At 40.5% G+C, this 23,814-nt stretch overlaps 1 protein-coding gene and 1 long non-coding RNA gene across 2 annotated transcripts; both read right to left on the minus strand.

Annotated features, from left to right (window-relative positions):
• Positions 1 to 699: 699 nt before the first annotated feature.
• On the minus strand, positions 700 to 1,999 carry LOC115361001 (uncharacterized). Its single transcript, XR_003928376.1, has 2 exons — positions 1,207 to 1,999; positions 700 to 1,161 (listed from the first exon to the last, which is right to left on the minus strand). It is a non-coding gene; the product is annotated as an uncharacterized LOC115361001 (long non-coding RNA).
• Positions 2,000 to 2,134: 135 nt separating this feature from the next.
• On the minus strand, positions 2,135 to 22,043 carry tcirg1a (T cell immune regulator 1, ATPase H+ transporting V0 subunit a3a). The gene is made up of 23 exons (XM_030054152.1): positions 21,947 to 22,043; positions 19,917 to 20,042; positions 19,587 to 19,712; positions 18,829 to 18,907; positions 16,989 to 17,137; positions 15,608 to 15,703; positions 15,456 to 15,523; positions 14,966 to 15,092; positions 14,764 to 14,846; positions 14,529 to 14,622; positions 13,968 to 14,039; positions 12,411 to 12,551; positions 11,349 to 11,502; positions 11,022 to 11,161; positions 9,887 to 10,032; positions 9,091 to 9,181; positions 7,458 to 7,576; positions 6,270 to 6,483; positions 6,065 to 6,181; positions 4,968 to 5,063; positions 4,482 to 4,602; positions 4,199 to 4,370; positions 2,135 to 3,261 (listed from the first exon to the last, which is right to left on the minus strand). Exons 3-23 carry the CDS (start codon positions 19,701 to 19,703, stop codon positions 3,177 to 3,179), a joined length of 2,481 nt encoding a protein of 826 aa, XP_029910012.1. The 5' UTR covers positions 19,704 to 19,712; positions 19,917 to 20,042; positions 21,947 to 22,043; the 3' UTR covers positions 2,135 to 3,176.
• Positions 22,044 to 23,814: the final 1,771 nt, after the last annotated feature.

A 23,814-nucleotide genomic window follows, 5' to 3' on the forward strand; every position in this document is an offset into this window, starting at 1 on the left:
CTCTGTTTTCTGAGAGTGCTCCTCAGGCAGGAGGGGCGACTGGGAAAGGAAGCTGCAGCCACAGAGGAAAATAAGTGCATCTTTAAACTCAAAGCAACCAGATACCCTGGGCTCAACCAGAACATGGATTTCATACTTTTTTTTTTTTTTTTTTTTTTTTTTTATTTTGTATGAGTAACTGTCAATTAATTTCTCTTAAATAGTATGATTGATGCCCCCAGTTTTGTTGGTTTTAACTTTTGGATGTCACTCAGTTTTGTAATTGCATATCATGCACTGACTAATGACTGAATGCTGCTCTACAAGTGTAACCTGTTGACTGGCAGAGAGGAAAAGTGTCTCTGTTTTCTGTGATACCACTCAACTAAATCCGTTAACACCTGGCCAACATGTTGTGGGATGTTTGCTAAGGTCTGTTTGATCAGACTGCCTGATGAGGGCTTATGTCACAACGCACTGGAGTTTCCTCTGTAGCTTTTTTGTTGTTCATTGAACAAGCCGATGTATTAAAGCATTTTTAACGTGACTTTTGAAGCATGCTTTTCCTTTTTTCTAGCGTGGTTATATGGTACTCAAAAAATGAGAAAAGTAAATCAAAAACATTCTAATAACACAATGTCCAACCTCCTCAGCTGCAATCTAGTTGGGTCTTCATCCATCATCAAGCACAGAGCCAAGTGATGAGAGCAACCCCAGAGATTCAAAATATCTTTCATAGAATTTTATTGATGTTCATACAAAAAAGCATTGTATGGATAACTGTTTATTACAAATGCTGCATTATCAGAGTATGTCTTTGATTTGCCCCTTGCATCCTCTGTCCCCATCCATTCTCTGTTGAACACAAACATTATTTCAATACATTTTGGAACTAAAAGACAACTTGGCAGAGTGTGTACTAAATCCTTAGTGCAGCGGCCTGGGGTTGAGTCTGTGCGCAGGCCCTTTGCTGCATGCCATCCCCTCTCTCTCCTGCCTTTTGTTTATCTCAAATAAAGCAGAAATGCCAAAAAAAAAAAAAGAAAGAAAAAAAAGAAAAGAAAAAAGGTTTTCCTGAGCTTGACCAGCACCCCTTGAAAGCAACTGGCTGTGCAGGAGACATCCTTTTTGTCATTTGAATGAGGGCTGCTAAATAATGTTTTTATTCCATGTTTTTGTTGCCTGAATCTAAAGAGTCCTCAGTTCAATTGACCCTCCATTTTGCACAGCACACCCTAATGCACTTGCAAGCCTCATTCGTGTTAGAGCTTTGACACCCTGGTGTGATCTTTTAAGGCCAGACTGCTTTTTTCTGGGTGCCATGTTGCTGTCAGAGTTGGAAATAAATAACCAACCAAATGCGGCACACTGGCAGGTACATGACCCTCTGTTAATCATTCGCAAAATCTGTTCAAATCATTAAAGTGACAGATTCATTTTCAAATACAGCAAAAACTGTCAGTTTTTTTTGCCCTGTTTGCTGCTCATGTGCTCCTTTCATTTTCTATACACGGATGATTTGATGCTGGATTAGAATGAAAAGTACAAAGGATGCAAGTAATAAATGAGACTCCACCAGTGGCTGAAGCTTCAGGGTGGTCTGGGAAACACAGTGTGTCAGAAGTACATGAGCAAAACACTGTGTACCTCGATATATTTGGACACTTCAAAACACATGAATAACATTTGATTTATTTTCACGTGTAGTCTGCATCTCATACAGTATTTACATATCAGTTTTTTTTGGCTCTGTTTCAGTGTCTGCTGATTTAAATTGAAGCTCACCTCTTTTCATTTCAATATTCAAGCCTAAATTTGAATTCAGACTTTTGCTGTTTCCATCCTGTTAGACAGGCTCCTGTGATACACTCATGGCTAGGGATGTCATGACATCACTTTATTGAAGCTTTATTGAAGACTGATAATTTACAAACAATATGTAAATTGGGTGCTTTCTTGAATAAGGTTTTGCCACTCTTTAAATGATCGAGTCCAGGCTTGTTTTTTCTGTTCACTTCGACCTGTGATGACTCATTATGACTGTTCATCATTTATTTTGTATTGTTTGTACTCCATACCACAATTGTGGTGAAGAGTTAATAAATATGACTATGACTATGACAATTTTGTTAGTCAATGCCACAACCTGTAAAAATCCTTGATTCTCAATACCAATTTCAAAATGATATCCCATACACTTCAGTATAAATTGGTGTCATATAATAGTTACAAACAGTGAATGTGGCTGGCTAGGTTGGATGTGTTTCCACATTTCGTCTGGAAAATGTAAAGCACCGTTTGCTCACTGGCTTTTGCTCCATATGTGGCTTTTGTAATTTGGTCTTTCCAAAAGTTTTCTGTTAGTTTGCGGGGCAGGAGGAGCAGAAGGAGAACTGTCTCCATCTTTGTAGTTGTTGTGTGTGTGCTGCATGTGCTCTTGTGTCGGTAGCAAGTTAGGCACAAATACTGATACTGTATACAAAGTAGTACTGTTAGCGCTCTCCAGATTTGGCACTGCCGTGGTACACACAGGTACTGACAAATGCTGACACATGTGGCCGTTTGCACTCCCTCTGGATGAATGCAGGTGAATGTGTGTGTTCACTTGGACTTACAAATAGCTGTGATGCAACAATTCAAGCTCTTTCATGTTGCCCACACAGCTCCATGTTAAAAGTCAAAGTCTAATTTTTGATTTTTCTTTTTTTTACCTTTGTCACCAATGTTGACTTTTTTGCAGTTTGGGCAAAAAAGAGGAAATGTGGTAATCCACTCCTGATAATCCCAGCACCTGATGGGGGTAAGGGGTTTGGGTGTGTGTGTGTTTACAGCAGTGCATAATGAGCTAGGGAAATGAAGATTTGACCTGACTTCTCTGTTGGTATAAGGGGTTGTAGTGAGTGGGATCAATACCTTTATGACAGGCTAAGTCTTAGCATCTCATAGCCAGTATTTCAAAACTCTTGACATCGCTGCCCAGAGCTAGTTTTAGCAGCTTTAGCCTGTTTTTGCACTGCAAATTTACTGGCCCCCTGCATTTATTTGACCATCGTAGGCTTAAAAAGGCTCAAGTACACAGCCAGCATTACATATTTTTGTTGTTGTTGTTTCAATATTCCGCAACAACCCATTTGGTCCCAAACACGAAGCTTGATCAGTGGTTTGGTGTGTGGACCTGGTTGGGATGAAAGTCTGGCCTAGAGGGGGCTGACGATGGGGGAGAAGGAGAACGGACTGAGCTTATATCCAGTCCCACTGTAGAACTTGTTCTGAAACTCCACCCTGAGAGAAAGAGAGAGAGAGAGAGAGAAATATACTGTACTATAAATATACTGTAAGTGTGTGAAGATATAATGTTATAACACACATTAAGAGTTTTTCATACAAATGTATTTATGCAAATATACCTCATTTACAGAAATGTGATCTACTTTATTGTCCCCATAGGGACTTTGTCCTGGACTCAAATACACATAATGCTGTACTGTAGGGCGCGTAATGCCCTTGAGAATTTTCTATAATCATCATAATATTACATTCACATTTTACACATAATTGCTCTGACCAGAGGTTTCCCTTTCCATTTCAGTTTATTTCCCTCTGATTCTTGAGACACTGGAAACACATATCTCAGACTGAAAAGTTCTACTTTGTGCAAAATAAATTGGGGTTCCCAATCTTTTGAGGAAATCATTTTCCAGGATTTTCCAGGGACATATTCAATGGCTTACATACATGTTTGCTGCTGCTCACAGAAAGTCATCTTAGAATGATTCAAAATGAAAGTGGCCAAATAGTTCAAAATACACTGTACATGATATGCACATATAAAAAAAAACTGACGTGTTAACAACACGCTAACAACATGCAAATGAGCTGACAACACCATGTTGATCAAAGCATTGGTTTTGCTTGTTTTTGACCTATTTGGCCTTCCATACACATGCCTACAGTACACCAAAGCACAATAACTGGGTATGAATTGATGCAGAAATGGTGCATCAGCGGAATTTCATAATTTTTCAGGGTCTCTCGTGCAAAAAAAACAACAAAAAAAAAAAACAAAAACAAAAAAGTCAACAGTCAACAGACTGAGTGATCTCACAGAAAACAGAATTTGGGAAAAGAAACTGTGACTGATATCAGACAGTCTGTTCTATAAACATATCACATACAGACAACATACACTGAAATGTGTGTGTGTGTGTGTATTTCTCACCAGTGCAGGCGCAGAGCGTGCAGGAAAGCCGACAGCCCCTCCATCAGCAGGAGGATGGAGACGGTCAGCATGGCAAAGAAGGAGAAGATCACCGCCAAGACTACAGATCCCAGCATGCCTTGCCAGGAGAGGGAGATCCGCATCACCATGACCCACAGCACCTCGGACAGCTCTGGTACAAATGAAGTACAAATTAGCACAAATGAATCCACACCAGTGTGCACACAGGGGATGCACACACACTCACACATCCAAGCACATACACAGCTGGGAAACGACTCACGTGCGTGTGCGAGGCTGAGGGCCCACAGTCTGAGGTAGGAGGCCGTGTTGGAGATGCAGCCCAGACAATACTCGATGGTGTGGATGGCCTGGTGCATGAACACTTCAACTGCATCAAAACCCTGAGGCAAGAAAACATTTTACTGTTAGAGCAAATACAACCTGCCACCTGGCAAAAAAAAAAAAAAAACAGTGTCCAAGGTAGAATTACAAACAGGATGTAGAATTTCTGATCCACAGATCTGTCAGACGGTCGTAAACATGGCAGCAAATCTATCAGTGTTACGCTTATAAGCTTCTAAAAATCAAAAAATCAAAAATCAAACAATTTCGGGGAGTCTGTAAAAGTCATGAAAAAGTCATAGAATGCCTTGAGTTTGATTGGCTATGGTCCTTCATGACTGTTGAATAAAACCCTGATGTTTTCAGTTCCGTTGCAGAATTCTTTCTTTCTTTCATAAAGGCCATAAAAAAAACTCTCTCTCACCTCCGCCCCCTCATCTTGTGGACCCCTGCCTCCCTCCAGATCCCCCAGTAAGGCGTTGATGGAGCTTGTGTCTGTCACTGGGGGGCGCTCTGCTCCCTGGAACACACACACGTGCACACACACACACACACATATGCACACCCACGCCCATAAGAAGCTTTCCATGAGCACTGTTTCAATGACTCCGATGTTATTTTCTGAAATTGAAGAACTCAGAATCAACATATTTTGGAGGAACACCTGACATCAGTCAAAGTTTAACATCACAGAGGCTTCAGGACACAATGCCTCAGACAGCAGTAGTGCCAGGTTGTAACAGGACATAAAGCTGGGTGTCATCCATCCATCATGCCATCACGTTAAGGCAATGAACCCCAAATGAAAGTGCACTGATGTGCTCTCTCACCCCTAACTGTACACGGGGGGATGAGATGACTGAATACATTTCAAGTTAATGCATTTTTCTTCCTGTCTTCCCACTAACAAACATGTATAGATGTGTCTCTGCTGGGTTGGCATGTCCTGGCAGACAGTATCCTCCACCTGCTCCTAAAAGACATGACTATTCAATGAAGCTTTGGATTGAACTGCATGGTTCAGCTATCTAATTAAACGAAGAGTGAGAGACATAGCTTGTGTTGCAAGCCATGGGTCTATCTGGCTTCTCTACAAGATGAAAACTCTCAAGCCACCTCAGGATTTGTGCCTCTGACATTTGCAAGACAAGGCATGTTGTCGTACTACCCATATGAAGCAACTCCCACGTCTGATTGAATGAATCCACTTCTAAACCTGGCAATCATTCAGGTTTACATTTTTGGCATGTATGCTTTCCCGGTATGTATCTTTGTGTTTGCAAAACGTTATGTCAGTTTCTTGGCACATTCATCCTAAGAGAAACATCTTTTCATTCTGCTATGTGTGAAATATATGTGGCTAGAACGACCCTAACCCTGACCCTGACCCTAAGTAAATCTGATCTGATCTGAACAACCAGGTGACAATGGAATAACCATTAAAGTGTGCTATATATAAACTTTGGGTGCTCCATTTGGGTAATCCAGTAAATGCACATGCAAAACTACATACACATGTACCATTGTGCAGATGCCTCGACGTCTCCTGTGGCGGTAATACAGGTAGAGCGGTTTCCCTAGCAACAAGACGGGAACTGACGCCAGAGCCATGATAACCAACACCCGCTGGACGATCACCTGGTAGGAAAGAGCAAGGACGAGCATGAGGGAGGGACAGACTGATGAACAGATGACAAAGTCAAAGGAGAAAGGAAGTCCGGGCGACCTGTCCAGAGTACAGCGGACGGTTGTCCTTGGTGTCGGTGAACAGAAACATGTTGATGAAGTGGATGAGGATGCTTGGCGCTCGGTCCGAGTCTGCCGGCCCGTAGGCCAGCCACTTGTAGACAATCAAGAACACCAGGTAGCCAAACAGACTGAGCATGAAGACCAACTCTGGGATGAGAACCAGAAACACACTGGTCCACTGGCCGCTGTAGCTGCATGGACAGAGAGAGTCTGGCTATATAAGAAGGTAATACTGGATGAAACTTTAATGATTCCAGTGGGGAAATTAGGTCATTGCAGCATGAAATAGTAATAGATAGTATACAGCACGAAAAAAAAGCAGCAGAAAACAGCACAGTGGATATGGTAATGTAAAATTTGCATACACACATTGATCATACACACACAGTAGGGCAGGACTTTATTCAAGGCTAAAACTGGAAAAATTCTATGTCATTGTTTGAATGAGTTTGCGACCCCTCAGTGTATGCCTTATTTAACAAGTTGGCAAGAATTATGAGTCATTAGTTGGTTGCTAACTAGCTCATGCGGGATTTTACATTTTAAACTTGCATGTGGATAACATCAGCATTGTCTGGCTAGAGCTGCGCTTTGTGCAAGGCTATATGCAGCTGCCAGACAGACTCCTGATGTTTTGAGACCAGTAACAAGAACAACTAATGCTCACACTGGACTAAAAAAGGTCAGTCTGCATTGTGTGAAGTGTATTTTGTTCTATAGTTGAATCTATGCCTGCCTCCGGTGCAAGTTTGGAACGCTGTTGCCATGACATATTGTCCCTTCCTTCTTTGTATGTTCTTTGGATAAACTTTCCTTTTCATCAGGGTCTTGGCTGTTGCTCAATTTTCAGATGGACAAACCAGTTAAAGGGTGAAGCTGGTTCTAAACCAATTAATGTAAACACTCTATAAGTTACTTTAACAAAATCATCTCTGTGCTCATTTATTCTAAGTTGCAGTCGGGCAACCTTTCTCAAAAGCTTTTTTGACTGTTACTCCAAATCGTTCAAGAACTGTTTTTAATGTATGCAAGTTGTCTTAAGAGTTGTTAAAAGATTAAAACATTAACACAATAATCTGGTGCAGAGGTAACTGTGTCCTCATTTCTTTTATCCATCTATGAAACATCAGTGAAACCAAAATGCACAGTGAGTTTGAACTGATACCTGTAGTTGAAGTAGGAGAGGCAGACTCCGAAGGTCATGTGCAATACTCCTATTATAACAGACATCTTCATCTTATAAGAGTTGAGAAAGGATAGGTGGTTGTTTGCTAGACGCCATATCTAGAGGAAGAGAGGAAAGGAAAAGGAAAGTGTAACAAAGAGGAGGGGATGCAGAGGAAAGAAAGGAAAGCAGATAATATGTGAGCAGAAATAAAGACAGAACAAGTCAAGTAAGACCAGGAGGTGCCAATGCCCAAAGCCCAGAATGCCAACTGGACTTTTATGGATCCAGCCTGGTCAATCACTTGTTTTCCCTTCTAACCCTGCTTGTTCAGAGGGAGACTATTCAGATTTGGTCATTCATTTGACTGGTAGTAGTCTCCACAAGGAGGCAGGTTAAACCTCTAGCCACCAAACACACAGAGGCCCTTCCCCTCTGGCATTAAAGCAAAAACTAAAACAAAATCAAATGCCAAGTGAAAAGGGGGGCTTTGTCTGGACGGACCAATTTATGGGCTGTGTCCACATGGGCCAAACAAGTCTTTATTACTGTGATGGGTCAGGAAAGACTTGGCTGAGAACTGAACCCACACGGGTCCAGGCAACAATGAATTCAGGAATTCAACCCTCAAAGTCTCCAATACACAGTCCACAGGATTATAAAATTTAAATGACCATGTGTAAATACAACAAAAGGAAAGTAGACTGAGAAGAAAAGAGAAAATGGGAGGTGGAAGGTTGAGGCCGACACAGGAGGAAATGGATGGCATTCCCATCTTACACACACTGCAAAAACTCAAAATCTTACCAAGATTATTTGTCTTATTTCAAGTCAAAAATGTCTTATTCCTAGTCAAAATATCTCATTTCACTTAAAATAAGACATGATCACCTCAGAAGTAACTTGTTTTTAGACAATTGTCTCTTGTTTCAAGTGATTGAAACAAGTGAAAATTTGCTTGTTTCATTGGCAAAATTTGTTTCCTGTTTCTAGCTAATTTTCACTTATTTCAAGTGAACTTTTTCCACTGGCAAATTTTGCCAATGAAACAAGCAAATTTTCACTTGTTTCAAGTGAATTTTCCCTTGAAACAAGTGAAAATTGTCTAAAAACAATTTACTTCTGAGGTGATCATGTCTTATTTTAAGTGTAATGGGATATTTTGACTAGAAATAAGACATTTTTGACTTGAAATAAGACAAATAATCTTGGTAAGATTTTGCGTTTTTGCAGTGCAGTCTTTAAGGTGATTGTCCTGTCCCATCATTCATTGAACAAGAAGGTGTTTCTGAGCAGAAACAAGCTACATTTGATTTGATAAAAGTGAAAAATTGGTCTTACTATGGTGGGCTACCACAGTTGGGAAAACCCTAAAATTACCACTGTGAAGACTTTTCCCTGCTAAAAGTGAATCCTAACTACAAGTTCTAGATTACATGACCTAAATAGTGATCTGACCGAATGACCAACCAGAAGCACCATCTATAAGAGCCTCGTCCTGTTGCTAACATGTCTAAAAATGTAAAGCAGAAATGACCAAGTACAGGATGAGGATCAGTGCTGAAACAGACAAATGGAATAACACACGATGATGGAAAAGTACAAAAAGAGGAAGAAGAATGTGGATTGATACCGGGTCGATGCCGAAGGGGTACGGCCCCTGGAAGACTCCGGTGACGTTGGGGTCCAGACTGAGATATTGACTCCCCCTGAGGGTTTCGTCGCTACACAGACACAGAGACACAGTGTCTGAGAAATTCATGAATGTGTTCAGACACTGACACTTTGAGAGCCAGAGGAATCACTAACAACAAACTGAAATGTTGCTAAACTGAAATCATTGTGAGCATTGGTATATTCAGAGCAGTATTCTCTCAATAGTATTCTAAAAGTACAGCTAATCCAATGCCAACAACTGTTAGATGGTGTGATTTTTCTTTTGCCAGTGGTGAGTTTTATCTTATAACTGAATGAAACGCTCAATGTTGATGCTAGTAAGGAGTCTGATTCCCTTTGCTGTGTGACTGACAGTTTATTGGCCCTTTTTATCATCCCTTGGTCACATCCATTGATCGACATGGAGATTGATCCCCGCCAGATAATTTTCAAACTCTTTTCCGAGACAATCATAAGGCTCAGAGTTTTACCAAAGGGTTCCCAACGTGGCTCTGATATAAAATTCCACAACCTTTCCATAATTACATCAAAGTGCTTCTATGACCCAAATATGTCCTTCTTCTTAATCAAATCCCTGAAGTTCCCTGTCTGAAATGTACAGTACCTCTCAAACTTCCTTGACATTTCAGGTACTCCATCACAAGTAAAAACGGTTAAAATCAATAATCAGATTGGATTTACAATTGCAATTATTGTGTTTTGCTTGCTGTTTGCGCTTCTATCTGCAGTCTGTCGGTGTGCGTGTTTGTCACCTCCAGTTCATAGGCCGTAGATGCCACCCTGAGGGGAAAATACTCAGGCCTCTGCTGAAACAGTCGTTGTAAATTGCCCCGGTGTAGACTGAGAATAATCCCATTAATAAGACCACGTAGCGACCGCTGTGCACCATCCTCCACATCTGCAGAGGGAGAGACAGATGTGGGCATTAACCAAGTTTACTGAGAAAAAATAAGACAGAGTGAGACATGAGGAAGTAGACAAGAATGCATTTCCATCCAAACAAGACAGTATATTTAAAAAAAAAACAGAAAAAGTCAAATAGAAAGTAGAGTTAGGGATATTTACCTCTTTGGTGCTTGATGTCACACACACTGGCATGTTTTATTCATTTTTGTGTTTATTAACTTGCAACTTTATATGAGATTTTGAAGGCTGACACCAATAATTTTGGACTGAAGCTGTCAATATCCAATATTCAGTATCTTCATATTTTACAGTTTTCAAGCCAAAAACATTCAAACATTATTAAGTAGTATTAGCATTAAGTAATCAAATTTTACCCCCAAATCTGAAAAGCCTCTGAAAAAGCATTAAAAATGCTTCACACCTCACACTCTGCTTCCTTTTGAAGCTACAAGTGCAGTTTCTGTTTATGTAAGCGTGTTTTTAATGTATGCAAGTCAAAGACAAATTTCTGCCTTCTGCATGCAAAAGGTAGACAATAAAGCATTTTTCCTCTTTCTTCTTCTTCTTCTTTCCGGAGCAGGACCACACCTCAACCACACCTCTTCCAGCATTCCTAAAAACACCCACCTAACCCTCTCCTACTGTCTCACTTTTGTTTTCTGCACCTCTCCCTCCTGAACCAGAGCTGGAATGCATTTTCTTGCCTCCCCAACTGAGACAAACTATCCAAGTAAACACAAGCACCATGGTCCAACTGAAACTGAAAGCCATGAGACACTAAAATTCTACACTGAAAATAAGGATAATAATAATAATAATAATAATAGAAATACCAATAACATATTCAGGCATTCTTTTGCAAAATGTGATCAAATTCCAGATGGAGCACCCACTCCAAAGTGTGTGTGTGTGTGTGTGTGTGTGTGTGTGTGTGTGTGTGTGTGTGTGTGTGTGTGTGTGTGTGTGGGCACGAATGCTCACCTCATTTCTACTGTGTGCGTTCTTGTTGTCTGTGCCCTGTAGTATCATCCAGAGAGCTGCCATGGCCATGAGCAGACCGTGACCCACGTCGCCAAACATCACGGCAAACAAGAACGGAAACGTCACCGTGGTGTAGACGGCTGCCAAGACACACACACACACAGTCAACATTACATAGATGGCACATAATGACACACAGTCTGTGCTACAAAATTTTTTTGGGGGGGGATGGTAACGCGTACAATCTGCAGCTTGCAACAAGCGACTTGATTGGTGCATCACGGATTAAGTTCACTGCATGCACAGTATCTGTGTGTGGCAGGTTACCTGGATTGACTTCTCGGTATTTGGCTACCCCGTATGCGTCCACGATGCTTTGAAAAGCTGCCGTGAAGGAATTGGTGGTGAACAGAGTAGGAGGAGTGCAAGAGGAGGAGGGAAGGCGGTTATAGAAGGAGTCCACGCCACTGGCACTCTGCCTCTGAGAGGGAGACATCAGAGAAGACAAAAAAATAGAGATGAGTTTAATTATCACACACGTCTCACATTTACTTGCATACAATATCTGCAGGTTTAAGTCAGATTTTACATTTTTTCAAAGAGCTGCCAATCCAACGGCCTCTGACAGAAAAAAAGAGTGAAACACAGTATATTGGCCACCGGGGGGCAGAGCTGAGCACTTGCTAAACAGAGTAGAATATGTGGTGGTCAATGGAGCTAGATGCTATAAAATCATTGTATTTGATTCCAAATATTTAGCAGAAACTGGTCTGTTACTGTCATTGTGACATGGCCCAATATTTATAATGAGGACATAATTAAAAGATGATGCCATGTTTAAAGAAGATTTCCACGAGCATTGACGCTATGTGGTATTGACTGGTGGCATAACTGGAGGATTTCAGTTTTCAGTTTTCAGATTTCAGATTTCATTCATCTAAGCACATAGATATGTTTACCCTCCTAACCAGCATCTGGTATTTTTCATCAATGCACTGTAGAAAAAAGAAAAAGAAAAAGAAAAAGAAAAAGAAAAAGAAAAAGAAAAAGAAAAAGAAAAAGAAAAAGAAAAAGAAATACAGAGCTGTTGTTCTGGAAAAGTCCCACTGATCACTGTTCATTTCAGTTGGTTTAGTCCAGTTTTAGTGCTCTTCATCGCCCCCTGTAGGTGGCCTTAGATAGACTTTTAGGTGGAATATCTCCCCATTTTTAGTGTCTTTTGAGAGTCAAAATGTTTCAGTACAGAAATATCAAAATAAGAATCAGCCCAAATACTCTGGTTGAAGATGTAATAGACAGAAAACAACAGCTGCAGTGTTCAGAAAACACAACCTTTGGGAAGAGAACAAATAAATTGACATTGTTGGTTGCCTCCACCCTCTCTCTCACCGTTCCCTCTATGAGGGCGCTCTGCAGCAGCAGCAGCTTCCTGACGGGACACCAGGCCTCGGCTATCAGACATTTGTCCGTGACGGAGGGACTGCACAGGTTCAGGATGGTATGCACAGCCTTACACTTCCCCACACGCACCTAAGCAAAACAAATACATCTTTATTTATACTTCCCAGTAATTTTAAGATATTAGTATAATTTACATAAACAAATGAGACAGTGACGTCCAGTCCAGTAAAAGAAATGAACACGCTGCACATCTGTACATGTTGTACAAGTAACTGACGACACTTCAAAATGAAGTCTGAGTGAGCGAGGATGTCTCATTTTGTTTAAAATCTCTCCTTGCATCTGTTCCACACATTGTCCACTCGCGTCTCACATGGGAGGAACCGAGACATATGGAAGAGGTGCAAAGCAAGGAACAACAAATTGAGAAATGGGAGGAGGGGAAAGACGGCAAGAAAGTTGAGGGGAGAGAGGAAACAACAAGGTTTATGGGAAATTTGGTCCTAAACCTATGGCAGGTCCTCTTCCCAACACACATCTGACTGAACCACTTTAGTCCAGTAATTTTAGGCCAAAATTGGGGTCAACCTAGGACAAATTGCAAGAGAAGCAAACTCAACTGATTTTGTATCCTCAGTTTGTCCTGCGTGAGGGGAAAAAAGTCCCAAGAAATCCCATTGGTGGAAAGTTTTGAAAATCACCTATATATGATCATATAATACCAAAAAACACTGTTTTTAACACACAGGGGAAAGGGGTTCAAATTTTACTTCAGATATCACTATAAAAATTCACAAGTTGATTACATACACAAAGTCAAGAAAAAAAGTCAATTACAAGTTCTTTGAATTATTCTGTTTACACATGCATATCACACATTATCTGATTTGATATGCGCTAATAAGGAATATGAGGAATAAATGCCAGAAGAGACATTTAAACAGTGAATTAAAAGGTTACTATATATATAGTAACCTTGAATTAAAAGGTTACTACATAACAGTGAATTAAAAGGTTACTGTATATATCGTAACCTTTTAATTCACTGTTTAAATATCTGCTCTGGTATTTATTCCTGATATTCCTTATTAGCGCATATCAAATCAGATGATGTGTGATATGATATGCATGTGTAAACATGTGTAAACAATGTGTAATTCAAAGAACTTGTAATTGACTTTTTTTCTTGTCTTTGTGTGTGTAATCAACTTGTGAATTTTTATAGTGATATCTGAAAGTAAAATTTGGAACCCCTTTCCCCTGTGTGTTAAAAACAGTGTTTTTTGGTAATTTGTGGTCATAAATAGGTGATTTTCAAAACTTTCCCCCAATGGGATTTCTTGGGACTTTTTTTCCCTCACTCAGGACAAACTGAGGATACAAAATCAGTTGAGTTTTTTTCTCTTGCAATTTGTCCTAGGTTTTTTCATAAAATGACTCGACTACTTCTTGCATATTGGCCCAACTGCTTCCCTGTGACACCACACATTTCAAACACCCTGGTACAATCATTCTCTAGAGCTGTCATTGAGCGTTAAAGCACACCTTCCACTGTGGCAGGGCGGAAACACAGCGGGACAGCAGCTGCTGAAGGTAATTCTCAGTCTGGGACAGCACCTACACAGAGGGCGGGGAAACACTGATATCAAACGCTTTCATAAGAACTACACAGAACAATGACATGTTGTTCCAGAACAGAAAACACAGATTAACTGATGAAACACAATGACACTGCTATGAATGATTCAAAACATACATGGTCACCTATTTTGGACAACTTTTCATACAATATGACATGCAACAGCAGTAAAACCACTCAGTGATTCAAGTCTGCATTCATCTGAGGGCATTTGGACAGAAATAGCTGATCTGGTACATGGATTGACAGATTTTGTTGATGGAACAAAGCACTTATCTCATGATACAATTCAATACATGATACTGGTTCAAGGTTCAACACAACCACAATATGAGGTAAGAAATAATAATTCATGACAACAAAGCATGAAGCTATTCTTTTTTCTGACACACAGATGGTTTTAACAAAAGCACTGGCTTGCTAGAATCCAAACCCTCGTGGTTATTCATGGATATTCTCTGTCTTACTGTCGTGATGTCCACAATTCTGCTCTCTAGGCCTCTCAGAATCTCCTCTCTCTCCACGGTGCTCTCTGGGTAGACAAATGTATTGGTGTGGAAACTACAAAGCAAGAGAGGAGCAGATAGGAGGGGGGTGAGAGGGACAGCAGAAGAGAAAATGAGAAACATGAATCTCTCATTTACGAGATAAGGTCAGCAATGGCAACAATGCTTAACTGGAAGGAATTTTTTTCAGACTAACCAGTCACAGATTTTCTTGACTTTCTGGCCAATGGTCTCGCCCCAGAAGGAGATGAGAAAGACCGTCCACTGGACCATTTCACCCTGGGATTGGAGGAAACACCGGAAGCTGTTTACATGATCAACCTCCATCGCGTGGAACAACAAAGAGCTGCCGGCGTCACACACCGATAAAGCGCTTTAGCATTCGAAGCAAACAGTACCGTTTCAGGCATCTTCAGCCTCTCCTCCATCTCTCGGAAATCAACGATGATGTAACCCCGGCAGGCTCGCCACAGCAGTCGCTCGAAGGCCGGCACTTTCCACGGGTGGACCACCCCAGCTACAAAACTTTGAGCGTGTTTTATATGGATTATGCTGAATTTTCACTGGCTCAAACACAAACACAAACGCTCCTAAATGTCAGCCTGGGTTTAAGAAATGATCTATAACAAAACTTTACAGTCTTTTGTTATGCTAGATCTTATGTACAGTAACAGTTATAGTTGTGACAGCTTTGTGTGTGTTTTACTTTTGGTGTCACAATGAAGCACTCAGTGATTGTATGTCCACAAAAGACCAACATAAATGAAGTTTAATTATTTTACCCCAGTAGGCTATCATTGTTGTATAGCTGCATCAAGTTGAGTTTGTGAGGCATTTTGTGTGTGTGTGTGTGTGTGTGTGTGTGTGTGTGTGTGTGCGTTTTCCAACCTGAGGTGTATGTCTTGTCCATGGTCCAAAAGTGAGGATGTTTCCAGAGACGGAGGAGGTGGTGGGGCCTGGCAATACACACACATAATGTGCCTTGTCTTTGAATTTGTATGAAGACATGTAGCTCACATACACACAGTCCCACTTTTTACCTGTGACTCGGTGAGGGAGTGTGTATGGATGAGGACCCCGCGGTATTGGCTGAGCTGGGTCAGCTGACTCCTCAGACTGTCCCTGTTACTGGACACCTGGAGGGGCACAAAATGATGAGAACAAATAAACATGTTGTCCCCCACCAACAGTGAATGCCCCCAAACTTTGATAATCAGTAAAAGAGTCAGCAGAGATACTTCTTGTCCAGAATCCGTCATAAAGAGCACAATCAGTGGTGGGCGTGGCCAAGTGTCAGCCAGTTCTTCGACAGCTACCCACCAAGTCAGACATCCCACTTTGGGAAATGGTGCAAAAACTGCGGTGGGCCTGGCCTCATCAGTGAGCCAAATTACTACAAACTCATTCTAACCAAGTTTTGAGGCTGCAGCGTGTTTGTAAAAGTATGATAACGCAGTATACTGAAGAATGTCAGTGCACATGCTCAACTGGCTCCGTGTTGCATTGACATTGCATTGCAGTGCATTGTGGCAAGGAAGGAGCTACTCAACACTGCAAAAACGCAAAATCTTACCAAGATTATTTGTCTTATTTCAAGTCAAAAATGTCTTATTCCTAGTCAAAATATCTCATTACACTTAAAATAAGACATTATCACCTCAGAAGTAAATTGTAAATTTTCACTTGTTTCAAGTGAAAATTCACTTGAAACAAGTGAAAATTTGCTTGTTTCATTGGCAAAATTTGCCAGTGGAAAAAGTGAAAATTCACTTGAAATAAGTGAAAATTAGCTAGAAACAAGAAACTAATTTTGCCAATGAAACAAGCAAATTTTCACTTGTTTCAAGCAAATTTTTCACTTGAAACAAGTGACAATTGTCTAAAAACAATTTACTTCTGAGCTGATCATGTCTTATTTTAAGTGTAATGAGATATTTTGACTAGGAATAAGACATTTTTGACTTGAAATAAGACAAATAATCTTGGTAAGATTTTGAGTTTTTGCAGTGAAGCAGCAACAGTAACTTCATGAAAACCCCCGAAATAAACCAAATATCTGTTCAGACACGTGTTTTGTATTTATTTGTCAACGGGTTTTCAAATTTGTGTCAAAATTTTGTAGTGTTATGTTACTTTTTGTGCTATGCTATGGCCACGGCCACACCCTCTTTTGACCAAATGCCCAGAAACGTTCATCAGGTCTGTGGCCCATCACCAACTTTCCCCCCAAATCTGGTGACACTTCATGTTTGGAAGTTGTGGCACAGTTACAAATGGAACAACAGATGCATAACAACACCACAGGCCCTTGACTTTAGCCCACCACTCTCTCCTGCTGCTGACTCTTCTTTCACTCCTTCCCATCATCAAACCTTCCTTTCATTCTTACATACACTCACACACACACACACACAGTCATACTTCTCTTAGTTCTCTGGCCAGTCTTTCGCTTTCTTCCTCTATGTCCATCAGCTCTCTGGGCTGGGGAGCGGAGGGGGCGGGGCTCGGAACAGGCAACGGGCCCGTAAGAGGAGGCGACAGGGAGCGACTAATCTCCTGCTCCAGGAAGGCTGGGCAGAAAAAACAAAAGGAAGGACTTAGAGGCAGATTGGGAGAGAAGGAGGGAGAGAAAGAGAGATTTAAAGGACAGTTCAATTCAAATTCAACCTGGACCGCATTTTCGCACATTTTTCGAAAACCCTTCATCTCAGAGCGCTGACAACCTGTAGAAAATCTTTGGTCAAAAATGAAGCCTGTTTGAATTTGAGTGCAACTGAAACACTGAAGAATATGAGGAGTCAATGCGACAGCCTCAAAAGACCAGAATGCAATGCAGCTTGAGTGAGGGAAGACGTGTTTTGAGTGAGGGAAGACTCACTTATTCTCAACAGGAAAAAAAGACACTCTTGCCCTTAGTTTCACTATCACCATTGCTCTGCTCTCCTACACACATAAAAATCACTGAATGTCGTAAAAATAATAAGACAGACCAAGGGAATGTGGATACACTAAAACTAATAGACAACAACTTTTTAAGGAAAAAACACACCCTGAAAAATACTGACACAGTAAAAACCAGCAATAGCAATTTAACATTGTGTTTCAAACCAGAACGTGGTTGTGGTGGCCATGAGACTGGCTAGTTTATTGGGCTGGTTTGACAAAGCTGTATTTTTGACACACACAAAAGAGTTTGTCTCATTAGTGTCTTGCTTGTTTTTCAGCTGGTTAATCTGTTAAACAATATTCAGTTACAGTGTTAATTTTTCCAAAGAAAATCATGACAAAATACTTTTGTTAACGACCAGTTTTACCATGAGGGTGATGTAACCAGTGAAAATGTATTGATCCATAAAAATAAAAATGAAAGCCTGACCAATTCATCTCATCCCTGATTAAAGCTATCAAACAATAAAACATGAATAGGGATGGTTACAAACTTAAATACTTTTATAGCATCAATACTACTACGCCACGATACCAAATGCCTAAGGAGAAAATCCCATCAGCATCTTTGAGCCAATAAGCATGCAGCATCCCCATACCAAAATCTAATAATGCTGGTGATTGACTGCCTAATATTACACGTCATATAGGCATGCAGGAAAAACACCACATTACACCCAGAGATATTATAAAATTAATTTTATAACATTATTTTATAAAATTGGTTTTAAAAAAAGGATTGTTAAGGGCCCAGTATCGAAGTCAAGGTATGGGTACTGGTACCGGTATCCAAAAATTTCTGAAAGATACTCTCTACCCGTCAAACACAAAACTAAAATTATAAAAAAAAAAATCCCTCTGGCCAAAAATAACACTGACTAAATTAATTATTTTGAGGAATAGACATGACATATAGAACTATGGTTTTTCACAGTCTTACTGCCCATCACCAGATGTAGCATGTCTGCCAACTGGATGTCAGAGCCCCCTAGTTCCAACCGACCCCTTCAAACTCCACTGAAAAACGACAATATGAAAAATGACCCAAATTTGACTAAAATGTAATAAATAAATAAATAAATGAATAAATATATAAATAAATACAAAATAGACTAAGACTAAAACCAAAATGTTTTTGTTTTTGTTAACTAGTTCTCACTTAAACTGTATGAGCAATAAATGATTAAAATCTGACTACCATAACATTAAAAGAAATCTGAGAAAATCCCTGCCAAAATTAATCACCTCAATTCCTACAGTGAAATGATCTGCAATTCACATAAAAAAGTGTGAATATGTGGCAGCCTTGACTCACTGAACGTCTTCTCCATCTCCTCACATCTCCTGACCTCATTCACAAACTTCCTCTGGAACAAATTCACATGCGGGTTCAGCTGGGGAGAGAGAGAGAGAGAGACAGAGGGAAGAAAGGAGAGATGGAGTGACAAAGAGAAGGAAAGGCAGGGGTTCAAACAGGTGGACACATGCACTTGTGGTAAATCAGGTTATTCACTACATATGTCTGTATCAGTTACCTGATTTCTCAAGTACGATGTCAACATGAAAGCCACTTTCCATTGGGAGTGTAAAAACTCACTGTCCTACATTCACTGAATGCTTAGTACTTTCATGTCAATGTTATATCTGATGAAAATATATGGAGAGCAAAAACAAATCTGCCGCCCTCGATGGGCAAAGCCCCACATGAAGCCGGCTGATGGGTGCTCTCAGCCAGACGGGAGTCAGCTGAAGCACTGCTTTAACAGTCTGGGGAGCGTCAGCATTGGAGGGTGACCCAATTATTTGGGAGCGCATACATACAAGGATTTTGAATGATAAGAGTGAGCTAACACATGTAAAAGTGTTACCCCCTTTCCTGTCATAACCCAATTACTCACAATAACCTGATTTCTTGTGTGCATTGGCAATATGATTAATGAAATGTGAATAATTATAGGCTTTTTCAGGCTATTTAAGGACCCGACTACCAAGTACCATTCACTACAGAGGAATAGCAGTACAGCATCCATACAAACCTAAACAAACTCCCTTAATTCAAGGTGAAAGACTCACATCTCTAAACTCCACTAATCCCAGTTCTCCCAGTTCACTGACACAGCTGTAGGCCGATCCTGATTGGAGGAAAAGCTGGACCAGACACACCTCCTCACTCCGGAACAGCGCTCCCATGGCAACCACCTGAAGAAACAAACAGTCACCTAGGTGACCAACTGTCTGAGAAGGGAAAGTCTGCAACTTCCAAACCTCAAGTTTTTACAGCCAGAGATGATTTTCCACTCTCGGTTTGTCCATTAATTTCCAATGATATTCAACAAATTAATAATAAGTTAAATAAATGAAATAAGTTAAAGGTAATGACTTGCCTTACAGTTCAACAGATACCTGGCATAAACGTGAGGAAAGCCAAACTGTCTTGTTGAAATTAGGGCTGGAGTGATGCAGGCAGTCAACTGAGCAGGACTGGTCCAAAGGGTTGGACAGAGAGAGAGAGGGAGATTTGGAGGGAGGCTGTAATTAAAAACACATGGAACGTAACTTCGCTCATGTGACTGAAGTCTGGTGGCACAGTAATTGAGTTTAAGGAGAAGAGAAAAGAAGAGAGGAGGTGATGGGGAAGAGAGAGGGGGGAAGAGGAGAAATTAATAAAAAGAAAAGAGTGAGGAGGGGAAAAAGCAGCTAAACTGTATACGGCATTCCTTAGTATTATATAGCACTTAGTTCCGGTCGAGCGATTTGATTGGACAAGAGGCATTCCATGAGTGCCAATATACAATATAACTGCACTCTGACATTTTACTATTACCGTATGTATCACTCCGCAGTACATTGTAACAAACTTTGCACCACGACAGCACAAAAATGGACACATTCCCAAAAACAACACTGGAGTTATGAAAGGTCGTCAGAATAGGAGGAGGAGGAGGAAAGAAGCCTGGATACTGTTGCTGTCTGTGTTTTTTGCCCCACGTGTTGACTGTAAGGCAGCACTGCCTCCCAGGCTGCGGACTTGGTTAGGATTACAAGGGTTTGAAAGTGCTGCCTTATAGATAACGTTTGGTAAAGAAATACCATGAGCAGATACTGGAAAGGCATATGCTAAATCAGGGCTTCCCAAACAGATGCACATTAGGCCCCATATGACAAGCTCTTGTCATTAGAACTGGACAGCTGTTAGCTTTGTAGGCAGGAGATCACAGTGAGTCATTCCTCAGCAGAAAACATCCTTGAAATGACTCTTTCATGGTTTCATCATTGAACTACAAGCAGTTAATGTAAATGTGAATGCAGGCGTGTAGACACTGCACTTCAAATTATCACTGTAATATAGGGACAGCATATCAGTTCAGGGGATAAATGCCATGATACAGGACTATTAGTTCAGTTGTGTGCTTTACCACAATATTTGATTTGTATGTGCAGTAGGCAGCTTTCTTTGTAACACTGTGGTGAACAAAAGCTTATAGACTGTAACATAGCACAGCACACCATGTAACCACTATTTTTTTCATGTCAAGGTCCCTGTGAGGATAATGCACAGGGATCCCTATTTGTTCCAAAGACTACTATAAGAGTTTACATTTTGTTATGGAAGAAGAACAACTTTAATTCATAAAGGCAAGGAATTTATCATTTTATACATTATTCCGTACATAATGTTACACTAACTTAAACTGAATAGTGAAATTAAAACAATCTATGTGTGTTTATGTATATGTCCACTGCATTGTTAATGGGATTTATGAATTAAATAAGGCATTTAAGTGTGTGTGTAGACTGTGTGTGGTGTCAAACTCCATTACAAACAGTGTTAAATAGTTTTAATACGACCTTAACTATTACTATTATGAATGGTTCAAGCGTTATTACATCTTTCCAGCACTATCACACAAATAGACTACGTGACCTGAATATGTCTTGTTAAAACCTAATTACATGTGCGTAGCACGTACAGTGTTTAAATGATGTTCTGGGACGAGGTACAGAATGCCAACCTAAAGCCAAGGCTCCTTTGGGTTTTTGTCAACAAAAGCATTGCCGTGTTGTGGACGACAGTCAAAGAATTCAAAACTAAACTTGAAATTTCATTCAAATATATGATACTTAGTGATTTGTCTCTATGCCGAATTTACGAGGAAGCTTTGTTTTTTAATTTGTGGTGTCAAGATATGCACACTGTGTATCTTCTTTTGCTGACAGTTAAGGCAACATTAAACTGCCATATTTTAAATGACATTCGGGGTGAGATGTTAGCTGGTGTTACATCGCCTCCCGTGACAAATATTAGCATGCTAACTCCACCTTCCGTTCATACCCATGAAGGCAGAGCAAAGCGGCTGTGCTAAATGGAATATAAATATAAACTGAGTATAAAATAAATGGAAGTAAAAGTGCAGGTTGCAGCACGACCTTACCTCCTGGCTCGCGTGTCGCTGTCAGTGACTGTTTTTCCGGGACGGCCGACAGGCGACAGAGCTGTCCCGCATCATGTGGCTGCCTCTCTTGTCCTCCCTGTCCCTGTCCAACCAAACACAGGCATGTAAACAACAGCAGAGAGGCACCCTGACAGAGCAGTGCTTTTCTCTTTAGGCTCCGGCCAAATGCAGGGTCCTTGATAGGGTTCCACCGTCCCCCAATACAATGAGGAATAATTATTTCACACACTCTATTCTCTGTTCTTACAGTGAGAGACTAATGAGGAGGCCTGATCATACAAATTATTATTGTTGTTGTTGTTGTTTTTGTTAACCCTTCAGTGCAACACTGTCTCCAACTTTGACCCTGCCCTCGACTGCCTCTTTGTTCATAGGTCTGTTTAGGAGTGATAAAGAGCCTAAGTTCCTCCAGCTAAATTCACACCAAACCCTTGAGGTGGTGGCTGTATTCTGTAAGACACATGATCTGCAGATATCTCCATGCTCCATGCTAGATTCTTTTTCCCTTTTCTGTTTAACATAGCATGGAGAATTATTTTTTATGCTTTATGTACTTGAAAAGTACATAAAGCATCATTAATTTCAGTGAGCCATGTGCTTTGTGGACACTACTTCAATGCACTGGATTTCTCCCACTTTGAATCCATACTGAAAGGATGCTGCTGTGAACTGGCTGCTGAGTTTGGTGTCAGGCCCTGTTCAGATTATGGATTATAGTCTGACATCAAGTTCTCACTGGTGAGATGTTTTCGTTTTTTTAATAAAAACCTTATTGAAAACCAGTAGAGAAGAAGTTTAAAACAACATTGTTGTTAGCCAGTCCAAGTATTATAGTGCAAGAAATGAAAGCCATGCAGCACTGTTAGACAGCAGTAACAGAGATTGTCTGATTTGACCTGCAGTCAGTGTGATTTATCTGTTCAGTGGTGAGGAAAAATTCTATTATGACTCTGTGATTAGCTGCGCCTATCTAGTCTGTACTGCATCTGTATATTATTTATAATATTCAAGGTTCTTCAGTCTTAGTTTTCTCTGTAGTGTGAGTGCCACTGCGCTCAGTACCGCTGGGACCAATCAGCATCAAGGAGAGAGTATAGAGAGAACCTCACACCAAACTCCATTCACGAATCTGTCATTTTACAGCTGCCTTGTTTATCAGCCAAAGTACATATCACACTTCACCAAGACACACTTTGACAATTTTATCTAATTAAAAAAGAAAGTTCTGCTTTATAATGACTTTTCTCCTTAAACTGGGTTATCTAGTAGTCCTCCTCATAATTCATGTATCATGGTGAGTGCTGTGCATCACCACTAGGTGGCAGAGTGGCCCTTCTGGTGTTTTCGGGGTGGTTCTACAATTAATGTGGCTGATGCTTCGCTCAAGAAAATAGAGCTGGAAGGTCACTGCCCGCTTTTTCAGTGGCCAGGTTGCAGAGGGGAATTTCCCATTGATTTCTCCCATAGATTAAATATCTATCTATCTATCTATCTAACTGCACATTAAAAAGGGTAGCCTCCAAAACTGTGTAGATATCAAAAAATACTCATCTTTAACCCTCTCCTTTGATTATACTCATCTCTTCATCCCTACAAAATATATATATATATATCAGACAAATGACAAATGAAAAACTTTCCCATCTACACTGTCAGACACACTCAAAACACAGCACCATTCCTATCACCATGGTAACAGTTCCCTGATTGGTGGAACGTGTATAAAGAATTGTGGGTAATGTAGTACCTCTGCATTGGCTTTGCTAATAAAGCTGATCTCTTAAAAAAAGAAGTTGAAAGCAGAGTAAACATGGCTTCTGGAGGAGCAGAGCCTGTCATATAACAAC

This window comes from Myripristis murdjan, chromosome 1 (genome assembly GCF_902150065.1).
Source record: "Myripristis murdjan chromosome 1, fMyrMur1.1, whole genome shotgun sequence".
Taxonomy (NCBI): Eukaryota; Metazoa; Chordata; class Actinopteri; order Holocentriformes; family Holocentridae; genus Myripristis; species Myripristis murdjan.

What these genes read in the sequence shown, in the direction of transcription:
- tcirg1a (XM_030054152.1), bottom strand. Translation starts at nt 19,703, where the DNA reads ATGGGAGCGCTGTTCCGGAGTGAGGAGGTGTGTCTGGTCCAGCTTTTC. An exon ending in GGACAAGACATACACCTCAG is followed by an intron (nt 15,093 to 15,455) that starts GTTGGAAAACGC and finishes ACACGCTCAAAG; the next exon opens with TTTTGTAGCTGGGGTGGTCC. An exon ending in ACCCCTTCGGCATCGACCCG is followed by an intron (nt 7,577 to 9,090) that starts GTATCAATCCAC and finishes CTCTTCCTCTAG; the next exon opens with ATATGGCGTCTAGCAAACAA.